At 43.4% G+C, this 15,637-nt stretch overlaps 1 protein-coding gene and 1 pseudogene across 1 annotated transcript; one reads left to right on the top strand and one right to left on the bottom strand.

Moving 5' to 3' along the window:
* Positions 1–801: 801 nt before the first annotated feature.
* LOC149361241 (uncharacterized) lies at positions 802–5,726 on the bottom strand (annotated as a pseudogene).
* A 2,629-nt stretch (positions 5,727–8,355) lies between these two features.
* On the top strand, positions 8,356–13,441 carry LOC149361240 (uncharacterized). The gene is made up of 3 exons (XM_089567449.1): positions 8,356–8,738; positions 10,037–10,213; positions 13,434–13,441. Exons 1-3 carry the CDS (start codon positions 8,558–8,560, stop codon positions 13,439–13,441), a joined length of 366 nt encoding a protein of 121 aa, XP_089423575.1. The 5' UTR covers positions 8,356–8,557.
* Positions 13,442–15,637: the final 2,196 nt, after the last annotated feature.

Here is a 15,637-nt window from a genome sequence, read left to right as displayed (position 1 = left end):
ATACAGACAATCAGCAATCCTATGAAGAAAATGACATATATACATTTAGCTTGCACACTATATTTTCAGTTTCTCTCACAGATACAAATATATGTAGAGAATGGTATAAATGAAGGATACAGAAATGGGAGACTGACATTTCATAAGTGTCTCTTGCAATCCTTTTTCCGCAGCAGTGCCACTTTCAACATACTCCAAAGAATGTCCCCAGGTTGGGATGTCAATTCAATACAGTTCACTTGTACAATGATTTCCAGCATGAATTTCCTTCACATGCTTTTTAAGCTCCCAGTAAGAGCTGCTGCTCCCTTGCAGCATTTGCAATCATAATGCATGATCCTGAAATCCTGCCTGAATACACACTCAAACAAACAAAACAAAACAAAGCTCAACAGTAGATCTAGTCTCCTCTTGCGTAGCACAGGCAACGGCAGCTAGATACGCTGGGAGACGACTTTTTGTACATAGAATAACCTATTTTACCGCTGCTTAAAGTAGCTGTGCCACTGCCGTGGCTCAATGGCTATGATGCTCGGCTCCTGACCTCAAAGACATGGGTTGACCCTGCCATGGTGGTTGCATTTCGATGAACGCAAAATGCTAGAGGCTCGGGTAGTGTGTGAAGTCATTGCACGTTAATGAACCACAGGTGGTCAAAATTCTCGAATTCCTCTACAGTGTTCCTCATAGTCTGAGTTGCTTTGGGATGTTAAACTCCATAAACCAATCAACTTAATGCAGCTTTAGATGTTTTAACCAGTTTAGGTATCTTTAGTGTGACATACACCATGCTCATTTGATTCAGTCCCTCTCAGTTGTGTTAGGAAGATCGCAAATAAAGGTTTTTTCCTCCTCAGGAAACTCTATGAACAAGCAGCAGTCAGCCACTTCAGCTGGAAGCACCACGTCAAGTGCTCTCTCAAAAGATATAAAGCACTCTTTTATGTGTGGTGGTGCTGCAACCACATCAGCAATTATTATTGGCCTGCATAAGAGGATGCAAGTGTTAGCTACGTTCAAGAAAAGAATTTTTTCAATGCGTTTGTAGCTCGCGCTGAGTGTCCTAATGAAGGTGGTGTCAGACCGTGATGGCCTCTTGTATGCTGTGCTATGGTACACCTGCCTTGCCTGAATGAAGCGCTCATACTCAACAGCTTCTGATGCTGTGATTCCGCAGTGACGGTACAGAGCATCTTGCTCCTCAGAGCTCAAAGCAACACTCCTGCCCCTTCCCAAGAGGCACAAGTTCTCTACGTGCCTGGCATTCTGCACATGGGGATAGCCAACCATTTTTCTACACAGCTGTTTTTCATGTGCAGGGAGCTGGCTGCTGTCAGTCAATTTTTGTAGTTGCTGGTTCATGACTATCCTTTCTACAATTTGCTGTGGAATACCATTTGCGGCTGAAACCTGGCGAACGATCTTTCCATTGCCTCCTTCAAAAACGAAGGCTGAGTGTGCCCAAAGTGGTCCTAGGGCACGGGCGCAATTAGCCAGGTGAAGTAGGGCATGCACGTTAAACGTCAGGAAGGCAACACCATACAGGCTCCTGCTCTGCACAACAAAGCTTTCCAGAAGCAACTCTGAAAATAAAAACAATAATGATGGTTAGGTGAAATGCCAAGCCAAAAAGCAACTCCATCAAGGCAGTTCCTTTGACTTTTTGGCAAGTCCTTTGTTGAAAACAGATTTTAACTTCCCTATATGAAGCACTTCTTCACTCAAGTAGAGTGAAATTTTTAATACTGTAGAGAAACTTGCAGACTATTAAAAGAGCATATTAAAGGAGCAAAATGACAAAATAAGTTTGTACTGTAAAAGTAAAATAAAATATGAGTAAGCACTTGAAGAAGAGTGAAAGAAGTCTAGAAAATGCAGGGTTTTACTTTCACAATATCTGTATGGTTGCCAGTTCGTACGCTTCACAAATTTTAATTAAGGTCACTTCATGAAAATGATTTTCATAAAAGTTCTTTCATTACAGTTAATTTTGTATTCATATATGCTTTCCACAAACTCACAGTTGTACAAAATGCTCGAAACCTGCAGGTTACATTATTGTTGACAGACTTGGTATGTATGAAGTACACTGCAATGACTGAAGTAATGCATTACCAGCTTTGTCAATTTCAGATGGGGTGAGCTTCTCTTGTAAAAGTATGTGAACACCTTCTGACAGTTTTAATAGGTGTTTCCAGTAGTCAGGAGGAAGGATGCCATCAAGACAGGGGAGGGCATAGAAGAGCAGCCACTGCCTCCATTCAGATGCCTCCCAGTGGCCTCGCTCTCTGAGTGGTCGTGGCAACCGTGTGACACAGTGCGGAGGCTTGATGGTCAAGAGTCGTGCTTATAATTTTGCTACTGAAGAAGGGGCACCTGCAAGGATGAAATTGCACAATACATTTACATAAACCCAGTTGAACAGAACTAGTGTATAATGCTGTAAAGGCACATATACAGTGGGAACCCGAGTATCGTAACACCAGCTGCAATTTTGAGACTTTTAATCAAGAAGTTCCATCTGTGCAAAATGTGCAGTGAAATGTAGAGGTACATAAGCATCTGGTTACAACTTTTGCACTGTTAATGCTGAGAACAAAGAGGTATGGTTGACAAGGTATGGTTCTAAATGTAGCTGTTTGGAAGCTTCAGCGGCATTGATCTTTGACAACACAGCAAACATCCTGCACACTACATTTAATGAGTTGTGTGTGTGCTACTATTTGTAAAAAGAGATGAGACTGCAAAGCCTTTTGTAAGCTGGAAGATACCTTCTAAGAAAGAGTTCATTCAGTTTGTATTTATGTGGACCCAGAAAGAGAAAGTTTTAAATGATATTTTGGTATCTCGCACCCACTCAAAAGCCTGAACATTTTTCGAATTACTGCAAAGACATCACACAGTACACAAAACTAAAGACCACACATGTTAAAAAAAACATGGTAGAAGAAATTAGAAATACAACTCAGCATATTTCATCTGTATTAAGTAGTTAGTAAACTACACTGAATTAAATTCTAGAGGCGCATGAAAGTATGAACTCTATCTCCGCCAAAACCAAACATATAAAGGTGCATTACTAGAGAAACTTGTAGACTTTGTGAAATAAAAACTGACAGTAACGCTGGGTGGGCATTGGCTTACCGACATAAAAGCGTCGATCACAGTTTGAAGTGGAGAGGATCATCTCAGTGAGTTGCCTCGCAACTCCTTGAAGAACGCAGTGCATGTATTCAACACTCTGCCCATTGACAAGATCAAAACCTAAAAAACAATCACAACATTTATAAGGAAAGTACAATGCAATGCTGCAGAATATTATGCTTGAACTTGTAAAAAAATGCATGTGAGAAGCCAGGAATTAAGAATAAAAAAGAGCTGGACTAGCCAATGCTTCAAAAAAGTGATGACAATTGGGTGTACTGTAAACAAAATAAAAGCAGCCTACTCCCCACAGCTCAAAGTGGTGCGCTGAGCAGCACACAAGGTAACCTTATTTATGCGTGGTTTTTTACACATACGAAAATTGGACAACTGTTTCACCTCATAATACAAAGTTCAATGCCTGCACATCACTAGCTCACCAAGTGCTAATTGCTTTGCTGTCCTGAAAAAGTGTAGCAGTGCATGAAACAGCTTGCACAACCATCCTGAGGCAAACAAGACAATGAAAGCTACCAATTGAGAGCAAGTAGCTACGCACACCTCGCTGTCAAAGATATCATGACTGTTGTATCCCCAATCCCCTGCCAATGTACTGAGGTAACTGCGGGAATGATGGAAGTAAGTATGCAAACATAACTTGCTCAGCCCTATGGTACCTCTCACGGATGCAAGGCAATGGTATCAATGGCATCTGGTCTGTGAAAATGTGAAAAATGCAGTTTCACTCTGCTTGAAACAGCAGGCATTACTAGCGAGCATAAAAGCAGCCAGTTACTTGTTTAGATGTGCCATAAAGCACCCACAAATCTTCTGCCTCATATCTTACGAAGAAGGCACTTAGCTTTTTATGAGAATCAAGAGAGAACACCGTACACTATAAACATGCTTGGAAAAATCACATTGTTTTCAACACAAGGAGAGCAAGAAGCCTGCAACTAGATTTATTTCATTAAGGTCTGCTAAGCATCTTTACTTTCTGAAACAATCAAAAAAGTACAAAACTCAAAAAATGGCCTTTTTTCTTAACAACAGAAGTAATAACACACTGATGAATTAAATGAACACTGATTGCAATTTCGTGAGCTATACCATTTGATGCGTACCTTTGGATCTTACCATCAAGCCCCAACAACTGAATTTTCGGTCATATCGGTACTTGTACTCAACTACTGATTCACAACAGAAGTTCTCTTACAAGATAACAAAGATGAACAAGACCAGCAAATGTTGTTCAATACAGTGCATGCATGCTGACTACAACTATTTTGCATGTAGCTGTTTCAGAAATAGTACTCAGTCTGCAGTATACATCATTGTAGCAGGACCAAATTTTCTATGTGCTTAACCCACCAATAGTTTCAGCATCTGAGTAACCATGTGTTTTGTAACAGCATGCTAGGTATTCAAAATCACACAGTTGTTGGTTTATGGGGTATAACGTCCCGAAGCAACTTAGGCGATAAGCCACACTAATATAATTGTAATTACCTATATCTATACATCATACAGTGACGACACATCTAACTACATAAGCACGGCAATAAGTGACAAGTCACGATTGCAAGTTGAGCTCTTTCATAAGCAACTGCTATTAGGAACATATATACAGTTGCATTACATTTTTTTTTACTGAAAGTACAACTGAGGTTGCGTATTGAGTAGTGCGATACCCTCAAACTGTCTTTAGAGGCTTGCAGTCCCAAAACACGGTGTTTACATGGACTGCTTCAGGACTCAGCTGTGTATACTGAGAATCCTGCTGACATATATGAAATTATGTGTACAGCTGAGTGCGGGGCACATGCAGAAATGTTTAGATCAGCATTACAGCAGGTAGTGCTGATACTGCTGCTAGGACTCTTTGCAGTCACAACTGCACGCAGTTATTCAATAACATCAACACCCTTTCAATGCTTCTGCATGACAAAACAGATGAAGTACCAAGCAACGTAATGATGTAGGGCTACACAACTTCATCTCAAATTTTTCAGCCATTAAGCATGATACGTATCAGGTGACGATGAAAAAGGCACAGCTTTGCAGTCCGTAATACAGCTTGCAAGCAATAGTGCACAATATGCGAACCAGTCTGACAGCTCAGTGGTGGCAGCAACCAGTAATGAGTCACTACCAATTCTCTGCTCGTACTTTGTTGGTCTGTATCATGAGAATATAAGTAAATGTTCATGGCACTAGCTGTAAAATGGACCTAAGTCTGCTTAATAAATCTGTTGTGCTACAATACTGACCTGCAGTCAGCTGTGATAATCACTCTTATATCCAAGTCTACCAGTAGCAGTTAAAGTAATGCAAAGCACACAAAGACTGGAGAGGACGTGGAGGTAAAAACAGCTTACCTTTCAGGTTCATCAGTGCGGATGGCCCTTTGAAGCCATTGATATTTTCATTGTGCTTTTTAGCCAATTTCATGTCGCGCTCAACCATCTTCGTTGTCCGAGCCTCTGGCTGCTCTTGTGCGACATATCGCATGCTCCCTGAAGGAGAAGAGAGTGTAAAGGACATAAGTATGCAAATTTATGCACTTTAAGAGACGCTGCTTCTGTAATGGTTTCTTTTCTCATCATCTTCAAATCACTGCTCATTCTCTAAAAGCCAAAAAATACTCACCTTCGATATGTTCTCCTCGGATGAAGCACCTTGGGCATCCAAAGTAACCATTGAAGGTAACCATGTTCTGCACAGCCGCTCTTGCGGGCGCATCAACTGACCAGCACAACACAACTGGTCTGGATAGGTGTGTGCTAGTCCGGTATTGCCACCTGATTGGTTTGGTGCAGTTAAGTTCATGCACAAATTTTGAAAGGAAAAGTTGCATATTCGGATGGCTTTTGCCAAACCATAGTCCATCGAGAATCGGATGCTTGAAACGCAGGTGTGGCGGCAGTTCATTAACGATAAACTGCAGAGGCCACACAGACGTCTTTGATGACTTCCACACTGGACTTCCGTCCGTGTTCACTGTAAGAGTGAGGTCGTCCGTGCCAAGACTTCTAGCCTTCTGCATTCTTGCATGGCATTCAGCACTGGTTACATCTGAAATGTGCAGTGCAGGCCCTTGAAGCTTGAGCAAGTTGTTGTGCAGTTCCTCCTTAGTGTTTTCAATAAGAAACTGCAGCTGCTTTTTTAAATCTAAAAGAACAAAAAATGAACCCCTGTCTTTGAGTGCTTGAAGGGGTTCTGTATGTTTGCAGTTGGGGCAGGCAGCTGATTTTCCTTGTACTTTCATTTCACCAATGCATGTTTCGCAAACATAGTGGTAGTGCACCACATCCTGGGTTTCCTTGCACCACAACTTCCGGAAAGTGTAAGCGCTTGTGGGCAGAACATCTTCTCCAAAAAGGAAATTTATCAGTTTTGTTAGATCTCCCAATGCAGCCCATGTTAGCCCATGAGAAATGGCAAATGCCATGACTGCTGCTACAGCGCCAGCCTTCGTAACCTGAGAGTGTGGCAACGTTCCGTTACTGAACTGAGAGATGAAGGAGGGCATGTCATCTTCGCTCCCAGCTGTGTCCCGTTCGTCGGCACTCGGAATGTCGTCGTCGAAACAACTGTCGCTGATTCCTGCTGAATCGCTGAAAATGTCATACTCGGACCCCGCACTATGATTATGATGATCACTGTGGTCGCTTGAAAGCTCCTCGTCGGTCGTTGTGTCGGGCGCCGCACCACCATGACTACGGCTGCTTGAAGTCTCCTCATTGGCAGTTGCGTCATTGTAGAGTGGGCGGGTGCCTGCTACAGACGAAGCGCCTGGCTGACACCTACTGACACTTTGCTGGGGTCTTAGGGCGCCGGCTCTCGAAGGACAGGCGATGGCGGCATCGTGGTCTTTTTGGCGTTTGTAAAATGTCGAGGCCGGTACGTCGAAGGTTTCACCACGCTCCAAATACTTCTTGCGCCGTTTTCTTGAAGGCGGTCCAGGCATTGTCTAATGTACACTGCACCTCAGAAACGTAAGCAATATACGCGATTACTCAGGATTTTCGATGCGCAAAAACCTCGCTGTTCGCTCTGGCTTTAAATTAAGGCTCCGAAATAACGGAAGTCGCTCGCGCTAATATCGCGTACGATGCATGCAGTATGAGCATGTCATCTCCCCTGTTTGCGGTAATATTATTACTGCTTTGATGACATAACTAGTAAAATCTGCATACAGAGTTCTAAGAGATACATGCGAAGAAAACAATTAGCACTTTTTAAGCGCGGGATGTTCAAATAATCGAAAATTCGGGTTAGCTCTTGAAGCCAAGCGATCTCGTTTCCTATCTTCTGCCCAAGTTTCTTTGCTGGAGTCTGCCGAGAGTACTCCATTTTTTTTTTCCTCAGCTGGAGCTGCACATCTTGAAAAAGAAGAAAAATTGTCATTTTTTGCATGCCGGCCGGTCGGCATATACTAGCTTTTGCCGAGACCTAATATTTGGCCTCGATGAAAAGCGTGATTCTCTCCAAAGCTCGCGCCTAATGTCATTTTCACGTGCAGAAGTAAACGTCTCGCGTCTCGCGACGTGACAGACGTCCGCAGCCGCGCGCCTCCGCAGCAACCGAGGAGCGCGCGCTGCAGCCGACGGAGTCGTCTGCTAGCTACTGCGCTTGCTCGACTCGCGTTGAATTCTTTTGGATTCAGACGTCGAGGATCATGGACAGATCGCTTCTCCAGCGAGCACAGTAAGCTATAGAGGTCTTTCTTAATTCATCGCATGATTTTGTTGTGCTTGTAAGCGAGCTTGTTAGTCTGGAGCAGGCCAGGCCATCGATACCGGCATTTCTCTCCTCTTCGTAACAAAGGCAGTTTGATGATTAGCCTGTGGGCATGCAAATTACGTCTGTTCCATAATTGCAAAGTATCGCCACCTGCTACAGCTGATATGACCAACGCGCATTTGACCATGAAATACTTCTCATTTGCACATAACACGATTTCTTTACATCTTAAAACTTCAGTATAATACAGTAATAATGGTGTGTTTTGTAATGTGAGAGCTTTCTTCGCTGCTCGGCGAAGAGAGGGCGCGGAAAGAGCCGCCTACTGCAGAACCTGCGCCCGCCTACTGGAGAACTGCGTGCTTGCGCCTTCCCACGGGGCTTCGGATCCGCGCAGAGCGCCAACGCCGTGCTCCCGTAGTCTTGACTGCAGCAAGGCAATGACAATGTGATACAGGTCCTTACTGTATATTTACTTACTTTTCACCAACGCAACTCCCGACTTGAATACATCACCGCCCGTTCAGAAACAAAACCGAAACCACTATCATCACCAGCGCAAAAAAAAAGCGCCTTAGTAGTCGTTTGCAGACAAAGCTGTAGCCAAACTGGCCTGACCGCGGCGCCGACTTGTTGCACCAGCGCTCCCGCCAAAAACGATTCCGTCATGTTCGCGTACGTCAAATACCTTGACAAGTTCAAGGCAATTTTGCCTGCAAAACTTATAAAGGGGTTTGCACCCAAAAACGAGGATGACTTCAACCCCGGGCAAAAGCTGCAGGCGTTTTGGCGCAGCGAAGATGGAGAGGTCGAGGGCTACTATCCGGCCTTCGTCATTGCTCTCGCAGGTACGTACGTGTTATTTCGTACAGGTTGAGTTACCGTATTTATTAATGTGTAAGCATTATATGGCTCAGTTCAAGGTCGTCTGTAGGCAAAATGTGTCCATCGTAAATGGTACCATTTGTGATGTCACGCACCGAGCTTGAGTGGGTATGAGTGCAATGTTATTGAGTAACAAATTAGTCAGTGGTGTAATATGTCATGATAAAGTGAATGTCACATGACGCAGTGACTTTCAAAAAAGGTGATGAGGAGCATATGCTGTCGCATTTCTCCAGTGCAGCCTGCAGTGATCGCTATGTTTTTGCGGTAGTGGTTATACTGTGGTTATTTAGAACTCGTGAGCAATTGCATCTGACCTTGTAAGAGTGCATTCTTGTCTACATGGTCGTGTGAGCTCATATCAGTCATTTGAGTGCTAGCGCGTGGCGATGTTAGCGCCTTGCCAGTGTTACTCTGGTCACTACTTCAAATGTAGCTTCTGATACCAAACGGCGAAACGAAAAAGCAGCATCACATGGCATTGAGCTGCATGGCCATATTCGTTTCCCTGCTTTGTGCCAGCGGCAATGCTGACACAAAAGCGATTTTGTCTGCGGCAAAGTAAACATTGAAGCTGATCGCTCTCGATCCGGATGGCTGACCAAATCAGTAACTTTTTTTCCGATGAGGCGCTCTCGACTGACCCACAAAAGTGGCAGCGAGATACAAGGCTGAAGTCAACTAATTACAAGGCAGAACAGCGCAAGCTACTCACGGACAAGAAAGTAGACGAGACACACACAGTGCTGACTTACAACTGAAGGTTTATTTTTCCAGACACTTCGGTAAATACACAGCAGCATCAAGAAAATAAAAGCAACTGAGTCTGATAAACAGTCATCGCCACCAGAAATCACACAGGAGAACTTGATGCTGCTGTGTATTTACCGAAGTGTCTGGAAAAATAAACCATCAGTTGTAAGACAGCGCTGTGTGTGTCTCGTCTACTTTCTTGTCCGTGTGTAGCTTGTGCTGTTCTGCCTTGTGATGAACCAACTAGCCCGCAATGTGTTGTCCAACTAATTAGATCAATTTTTTTTTTCCAGTAACCCTGCAAGAGTGCATTGCAGCAAGGCGCTTTTCCGAGTAGAGTAACGTTGCCCTGATGTGATCACGTTCATTTTATTATGGCTCTATGCCTACATAAGGTCATCGTTTAGCAGACTGCACCGTGTTGCCTGTACTCAGACCGGAATCCGTTGGCATGTCTGCACAGGCGCACACCTGCACAGAGCTGTTAAAGGCTTTTCATTCATTTCAGATGAAGTAGAGGGGCTGCGACAAAAAGCGAAGACCCTGAGGGAGCCCTTCCCTCGCCTAATTGACGTAGAAGGCTGCCAAGCTGGACCATCCAAAAAAAGGGCAAGTGTTCTCTACATGTCCCTTTTTCCAGGAAACCCACAAGTTTTAGTTCCAGCTATGAATGCAAAACATTTCTGTTGGTTTGAAATTGCACCAGAGCTCTTTTTCTCGCAAAGTGCACTGCACATTAGGACAAGGAAACACGCCACCTCTGTCGCTTTTGAGCCTTGCATTGCCAAATCCACTTTATTTCCAACCTACAAGTTGGGGGTCCCCCAGGCAAAAAGCTGTCTCAAACAGCTTGACTGGGCCCTGGGGGCCTACAGGCAGCATCATGCAGTGGACCTCACAGCACTATAAAAATGAATATGAACATGGAAATGCAGTGCTTACATTTCCTAAAGAATTACACACCCAACAGATATCAAGATGAATATGAACATGAAACTAACAAACAGCATATACAGTGTTTCCACTTCCTGAAGAGGTATACAATAATATTTCAATATAATATATTTGATTTCAATACGTTTAAAAAGAAACAAACCAATGCATGCTAGCACATTATGATGCAAACAAAAGTTAAGGCAGCGTCACGCAGTGGACCTCACAGCACTATAAAAATGAATATGAACATGGAAATGCAGTGCTTACAATTCTAAAGAATTACACACACAACAGATATCAAGATGAATATGAACATGAAACTCACAAACAGCTTACAAACATCAGTTTTCCGCCGGATGAGTAGTGGTGTCAGTTCATTGGTCAGTGTCATTTATTTGGATTGCAGTAATATTCATTGACTCATCAGAAAATTTGTTAATTCGTATCTAAATGAGCTAAGTGGGGCTGTAAAATCAATGTGGGGTTTAAGTTTATTATAAAGTGATGGTATGCAGAAGTCAAGTGTTGACCGGCCATAATTAGTTCGTGTACGCGGCACTCGTTTTATTTCCCTACGTAAGCTGTAAGCATGCATGGGACCGTGTGCATCGTTTGGAAGGTTATGCTTACGCATATACAGAGACAGTTTGTAGTCATATAACTTAGATGCTTTAAGCAGATTATGTTTAGTAAACAAGGGATCAGTAGATAGCAGGCTAGGGTTTCCATAAAAGTTCTCAAGAATTCGTAGCACTTTTTTTTGTAGTCGCTCCAGTTTATTGTAAATATGGATGGTTGTAACTCCCCAAACTAAGATGCAATATGAAAGACGAGAGTAGAAGTTAGCAAAATATATTGCTTTTTTGAGCCTCAGTGGAAGTAGTTCTCTCAGCTTATAAAGACAGCCAACTGTTCTGCTTAGTTCTATCACCAGCTTGCTAACATGCGTGTTCCACGACATGGTTTCTTCGAACCATACACCTAAAAATTTTTCTGATGTCACACGCTGCAAAGTTGTATCATGAAAATTTAGGACTAGCTCAGTGTCACAGGCTTTGTTATGTGGCTTAAAAATAATATACTTAGTCTTTTTAACGTTCAAGGTTAATCTGTTTTTATGCAACCACTCTTCAAGTTTGACCAAATAACTATTTATGACAGTGTTCAATTGGGTTACGGTTTGTGCGGAGAAAAAAATATTTGTGTCATCAGCGTACATGACCAGTTTCGGTGAAAGAGGCAAATTGCACATGTCATTAATATACAAGATGAACAACAAAGGCCCCAGGATCGACCCCTGAGGTACACCATGTTTTACCGTTGTAATCGAAGACGTGAGGTCACCAACTTTTACACACTGTTTTCTGTCTGAAAGATAACTTTTGATAAGGTCAAGGGGGACGCCACGTATGCCATAATCTTGCAACTTTGAGAGTAATATATTATGGTTTACACAGTCAAATGCTTTCCTCAGGTCAATGAATAAGCCTACAGTGAATTGCTTGTTATCCATGTTTTTAAGTATTTCATCCTTGATTTGCAGTAAGGCCATTTCAACTGATTTTCCTTTCTGGAAGCCGTACTGCGAATCGCTGATAACACGGTATTTAGTAAGAAAATTTGTAAGTTGAGCATTAATAACGTTCTCAAAAACCTTAGAGAAAATGGGTAAAACGGATATCGGGCGATAGTTTGATATATCACTAATACTTCCACCTTTGTGGACCGGGGTTATACGCGCTTGTTTAAGGTCAGAAGGAAAGATACCAGTTGCAATCATTTGATTGATTATAAATGCGAGTGGGGTGGCTATAATCGGTGCTACATGTTTAATAGGGACACTGCTCAGGCCATCTAGTCCAGTGGCGACATTCTTTCGAATTCTGGCAATGAGGCTGATGACTTCTTCGGAAGTAACTGGGGAGAATAAAACTGAATTTCCAAGCCTTGGGCGAAGTACAGAAAACGAATTAGCACAGTCTCTGTTTGGGGGAATGTATTCGCCAACGTTAGAAAAGAACTCATTCATTGCATCTAACGCCTCTATATCAGCCTTCCCATCAGCAAAAGCTGCAATATTAAGAGGACACTTAGCTTTAAGGTTACCGGATAAATTATTAATTTCTTGCCATAGCTTTCTTGGGGTGTTATATATTTCAGCAAATAAACATTGATAGTAGTACATTTTTGCCTTCCTTAAATCGGCGTTTAATTTATTGCGAAATGCCTTGAATTGCTTTAGTAGAATAGTATCACGTGATTGGAGGAAAGTGTGGTACATTTTGTTTTTTACTTTTATTCTCTTGTGCAAGGTGGACGTAATCCAAGGCTTTCGTATTTTCTTTTTTCGGTTAGAATTGTGCACCAAGGGAAAGTGTTTCTCATAGCAGGCCTTAAATTTGCTGAGGAAAAGACAATACGCTTGGCTAGGATCGCATTCGGCGTAGATACTATCCCAGTGAATATTTTCCATCGCGGCGTAAAATTTCTCGAGCGTAGCAGAGTTTATGTCACGATAAGAAGAGTTGTAAGTGACTTTCTGTTTGGCAATCGCCGTCGGCAAACATGTAAAAACCGGGAGGTGGTCACTGATATCAAGGGAAAGCACACCTGATAAGCACTGGTCACGCGGTACATTGGTAATGCAGATATCTAGAAGTGTGGCACTGGTATCGGTAACACGGGTGGGCAAGGAAATTATATTTGAACAAGCGAAAGTTCGAAGTATAGTTTCTAGGTGCTCAGAAGATGAATCTTCGCCGAGCATATTGATGTTCACATCACCCATAACTAAGAAGGCTCCTTGCATTGCATGGAGGCTTGACAGTAAAGTTTCCATGAATTCAAAAAATTGGGACTTATATCCTAATGGTGGCCTATAGACAGCTGCTATAAGAATATTTTTCAGCCGTACCACAAGGCACTCAACACTGGGTGTAATGCATGTTAATTCGTTCACAACTTCACAGGTAATTGAGGCTTTGATGAACATAGCAATTCCACCGCCTCGGTTTGCGGGCCGCACGATGCCGTGATAAATATAATCTCGTATTGTCGGAGGACTATCTGTTACAGAAAGCCAGGATTCTGTGAATAATATAGCATCAAATTTGTCCCGTAAGTCATCGAAGAACATGCGCAGATCGTGCATTTTATTTTTAATACTACGAGCATTTAGGTGAAATGCCCTGAAGTTGTGAGACGGCGCTTTAAATGCTTTGTTGAAATTGTCAGGTTCATAGTATTTACACTCCGGTGTGGCAGCCATATCGCTGTTAGTGCGAAAGTCAGCTTGCAAAAGCATTGCAAGTCCTACTATTGCATTTTGTTCAAGTCTTCTTGGCAGGTGATTCGTACCATATCTGATGAATCTGTCTTCCTAGCACAAATTTTTCCGCCCTGTGTCCAAACAAATTTCCATCCGACCTTTCGTTTCTGTGCGACTGCGGCTCCCAAAAGCTGTTTGACCTGCCTAGTCAGATGTTCATTGACATATACAGAAGCATCTGTTTCGAAACCAATGTCGTTAGTGAAAATACGTGCCTTCCTGGCTTTAGCCAAAACAGCATTTCGCTTGTCACGGCGCACAAAGCGTACGACAATGTTCTTTACATCAGACTTGCTCGTTGGCACTCTGTGGCAAATGTCAACATCGTCCTGGGTTACCGGCTCCCCTACCTTTTCACAAATCTTCTGCACAGTGTCAAAAACATCTCCACTATCAGGCACACCCTTAATTTCAAGGTTATTGGCCCGTGAGTATTGTTCCAATTCTGTGATTCGCATGTGCAGTTTCTGATTTTCTGCAGCGAGTTCTTGGTTGCAGTTGCGCGTTGCGGCCAGTTCATCACGTAGAGCCTTTATTTCCGCGGAGAGTGCGTTGACACTGTCACAAGATTCACTACAATATTCTACACTCTGTTTAAAGGAGCGAAGTTCAGCACGAATTTCCCGCTTGAAATCCTCAAGCGTCTTACTAAGCTCCTTCGTGTTTTGACATGACAGATAACTTATTGAAAACACAAGGACTGTTCTTTGGCAGCAGTGCGCGCAACAACAGCAAAGTAATAAAAATGAGGAAAACGGTCCTCACCTGTACGAGAAAGAACTTGAATGAGCGTTGTGAAATCCGCACGCACTGCTGCCAAACTGAGGGGAGCCCGCGAAAGCGGCCCGGATATGTAGGCGTAGTCTGTGGCTTGGTAGAGCACGGCGCAGGCGCGGCAACGTCGATGTGCACCAGCTTATCCCAGAGGATAACAGCGCAGCGATGTTCGCCGCAATCGACGCCTTAGCTTGTCAGACACCTTCTTTTCCAGCGCAGCTTGTACCCTCGCAGAATCCAACGGATCGTGCCGAAAAAAAGTATGCGCTCCGCACCTGTACGAGAAAGAACTTGAATGAGCGTTGTGAAATCCGCACGCACTGCTGCCAAACTGAGGGGAGCCCGCGAAAGCGGCCCGGATATGTAGGCGTAGTCTGTGGCTTGGTAGAGCACGGCGCAGGCGCGGCAACGTCGATGTTCACCAGCTTATCCCAGAGGATAACAGCGCAGCGATGTTCGCCGCAATCGACGCCTTAGCTTGTCAGACACCTTCTTTTCCAGCGCAGCTTGTACCCTCGCAGAATCCAACGGATCGTGCCGAAAAAAAGTATGCGCTCCGCACCTGTACGAGAAAGAACTTGAATGAGCGTTGTGAAATCCGCACGCACTGCTGCCGCACGCACTGCTGCCGCACGCACTACACCCATTGGCTAGCATGAGCGTGAATCCATATCTTTTAATCAAGTGCAATCACTATGTAGAATTAAAGGGACAGTAAAGCAAAATTTGAGATACGAAGGAAACACCGATAATGAACTCCGAGCAGGCAATTAGAGTGAAATGTAGTTGGCACTAACGGTGCTTTTCAGTAGGTAAGATAATTTTTCACATTTATGAGCGGATGCCGAATCACCTAGATAACCCAAGCTGGAGCATGTGCTGTTGTAACAACCTATAGTCAGACATCTATCTGATAGTAGTCAAAAGCGCACCGTTTTTTAGCTTGAAACATTTGTGCCTGGCTATGGAGTTTGCTTCACGAGCAACATATACTGCTCTTTGGGTGCAACAAGCTTTGCATCCATCAAAAAAAAAGGGGGGGGGGGACTCTGTGAGGATCACATGCCT

This window comes from Amblyomma mixtum, chromosome 2 (genome assembly GCF_055824585.1).
Source record: "Amblyomma mixtum isolate Tamu chromosome 2, ASM5582458v1, whole genome shotgun sequence".
Lineage (NCBI taxonomy): Eukaryota > Metazoa > Arthropoda > Arachnida > Ixodida > Ixodidae > Amblyomma > Amblyomma mixtum.
This window is presented reverse-complemented; position numbering and strand designations above follow the sequence as displayed.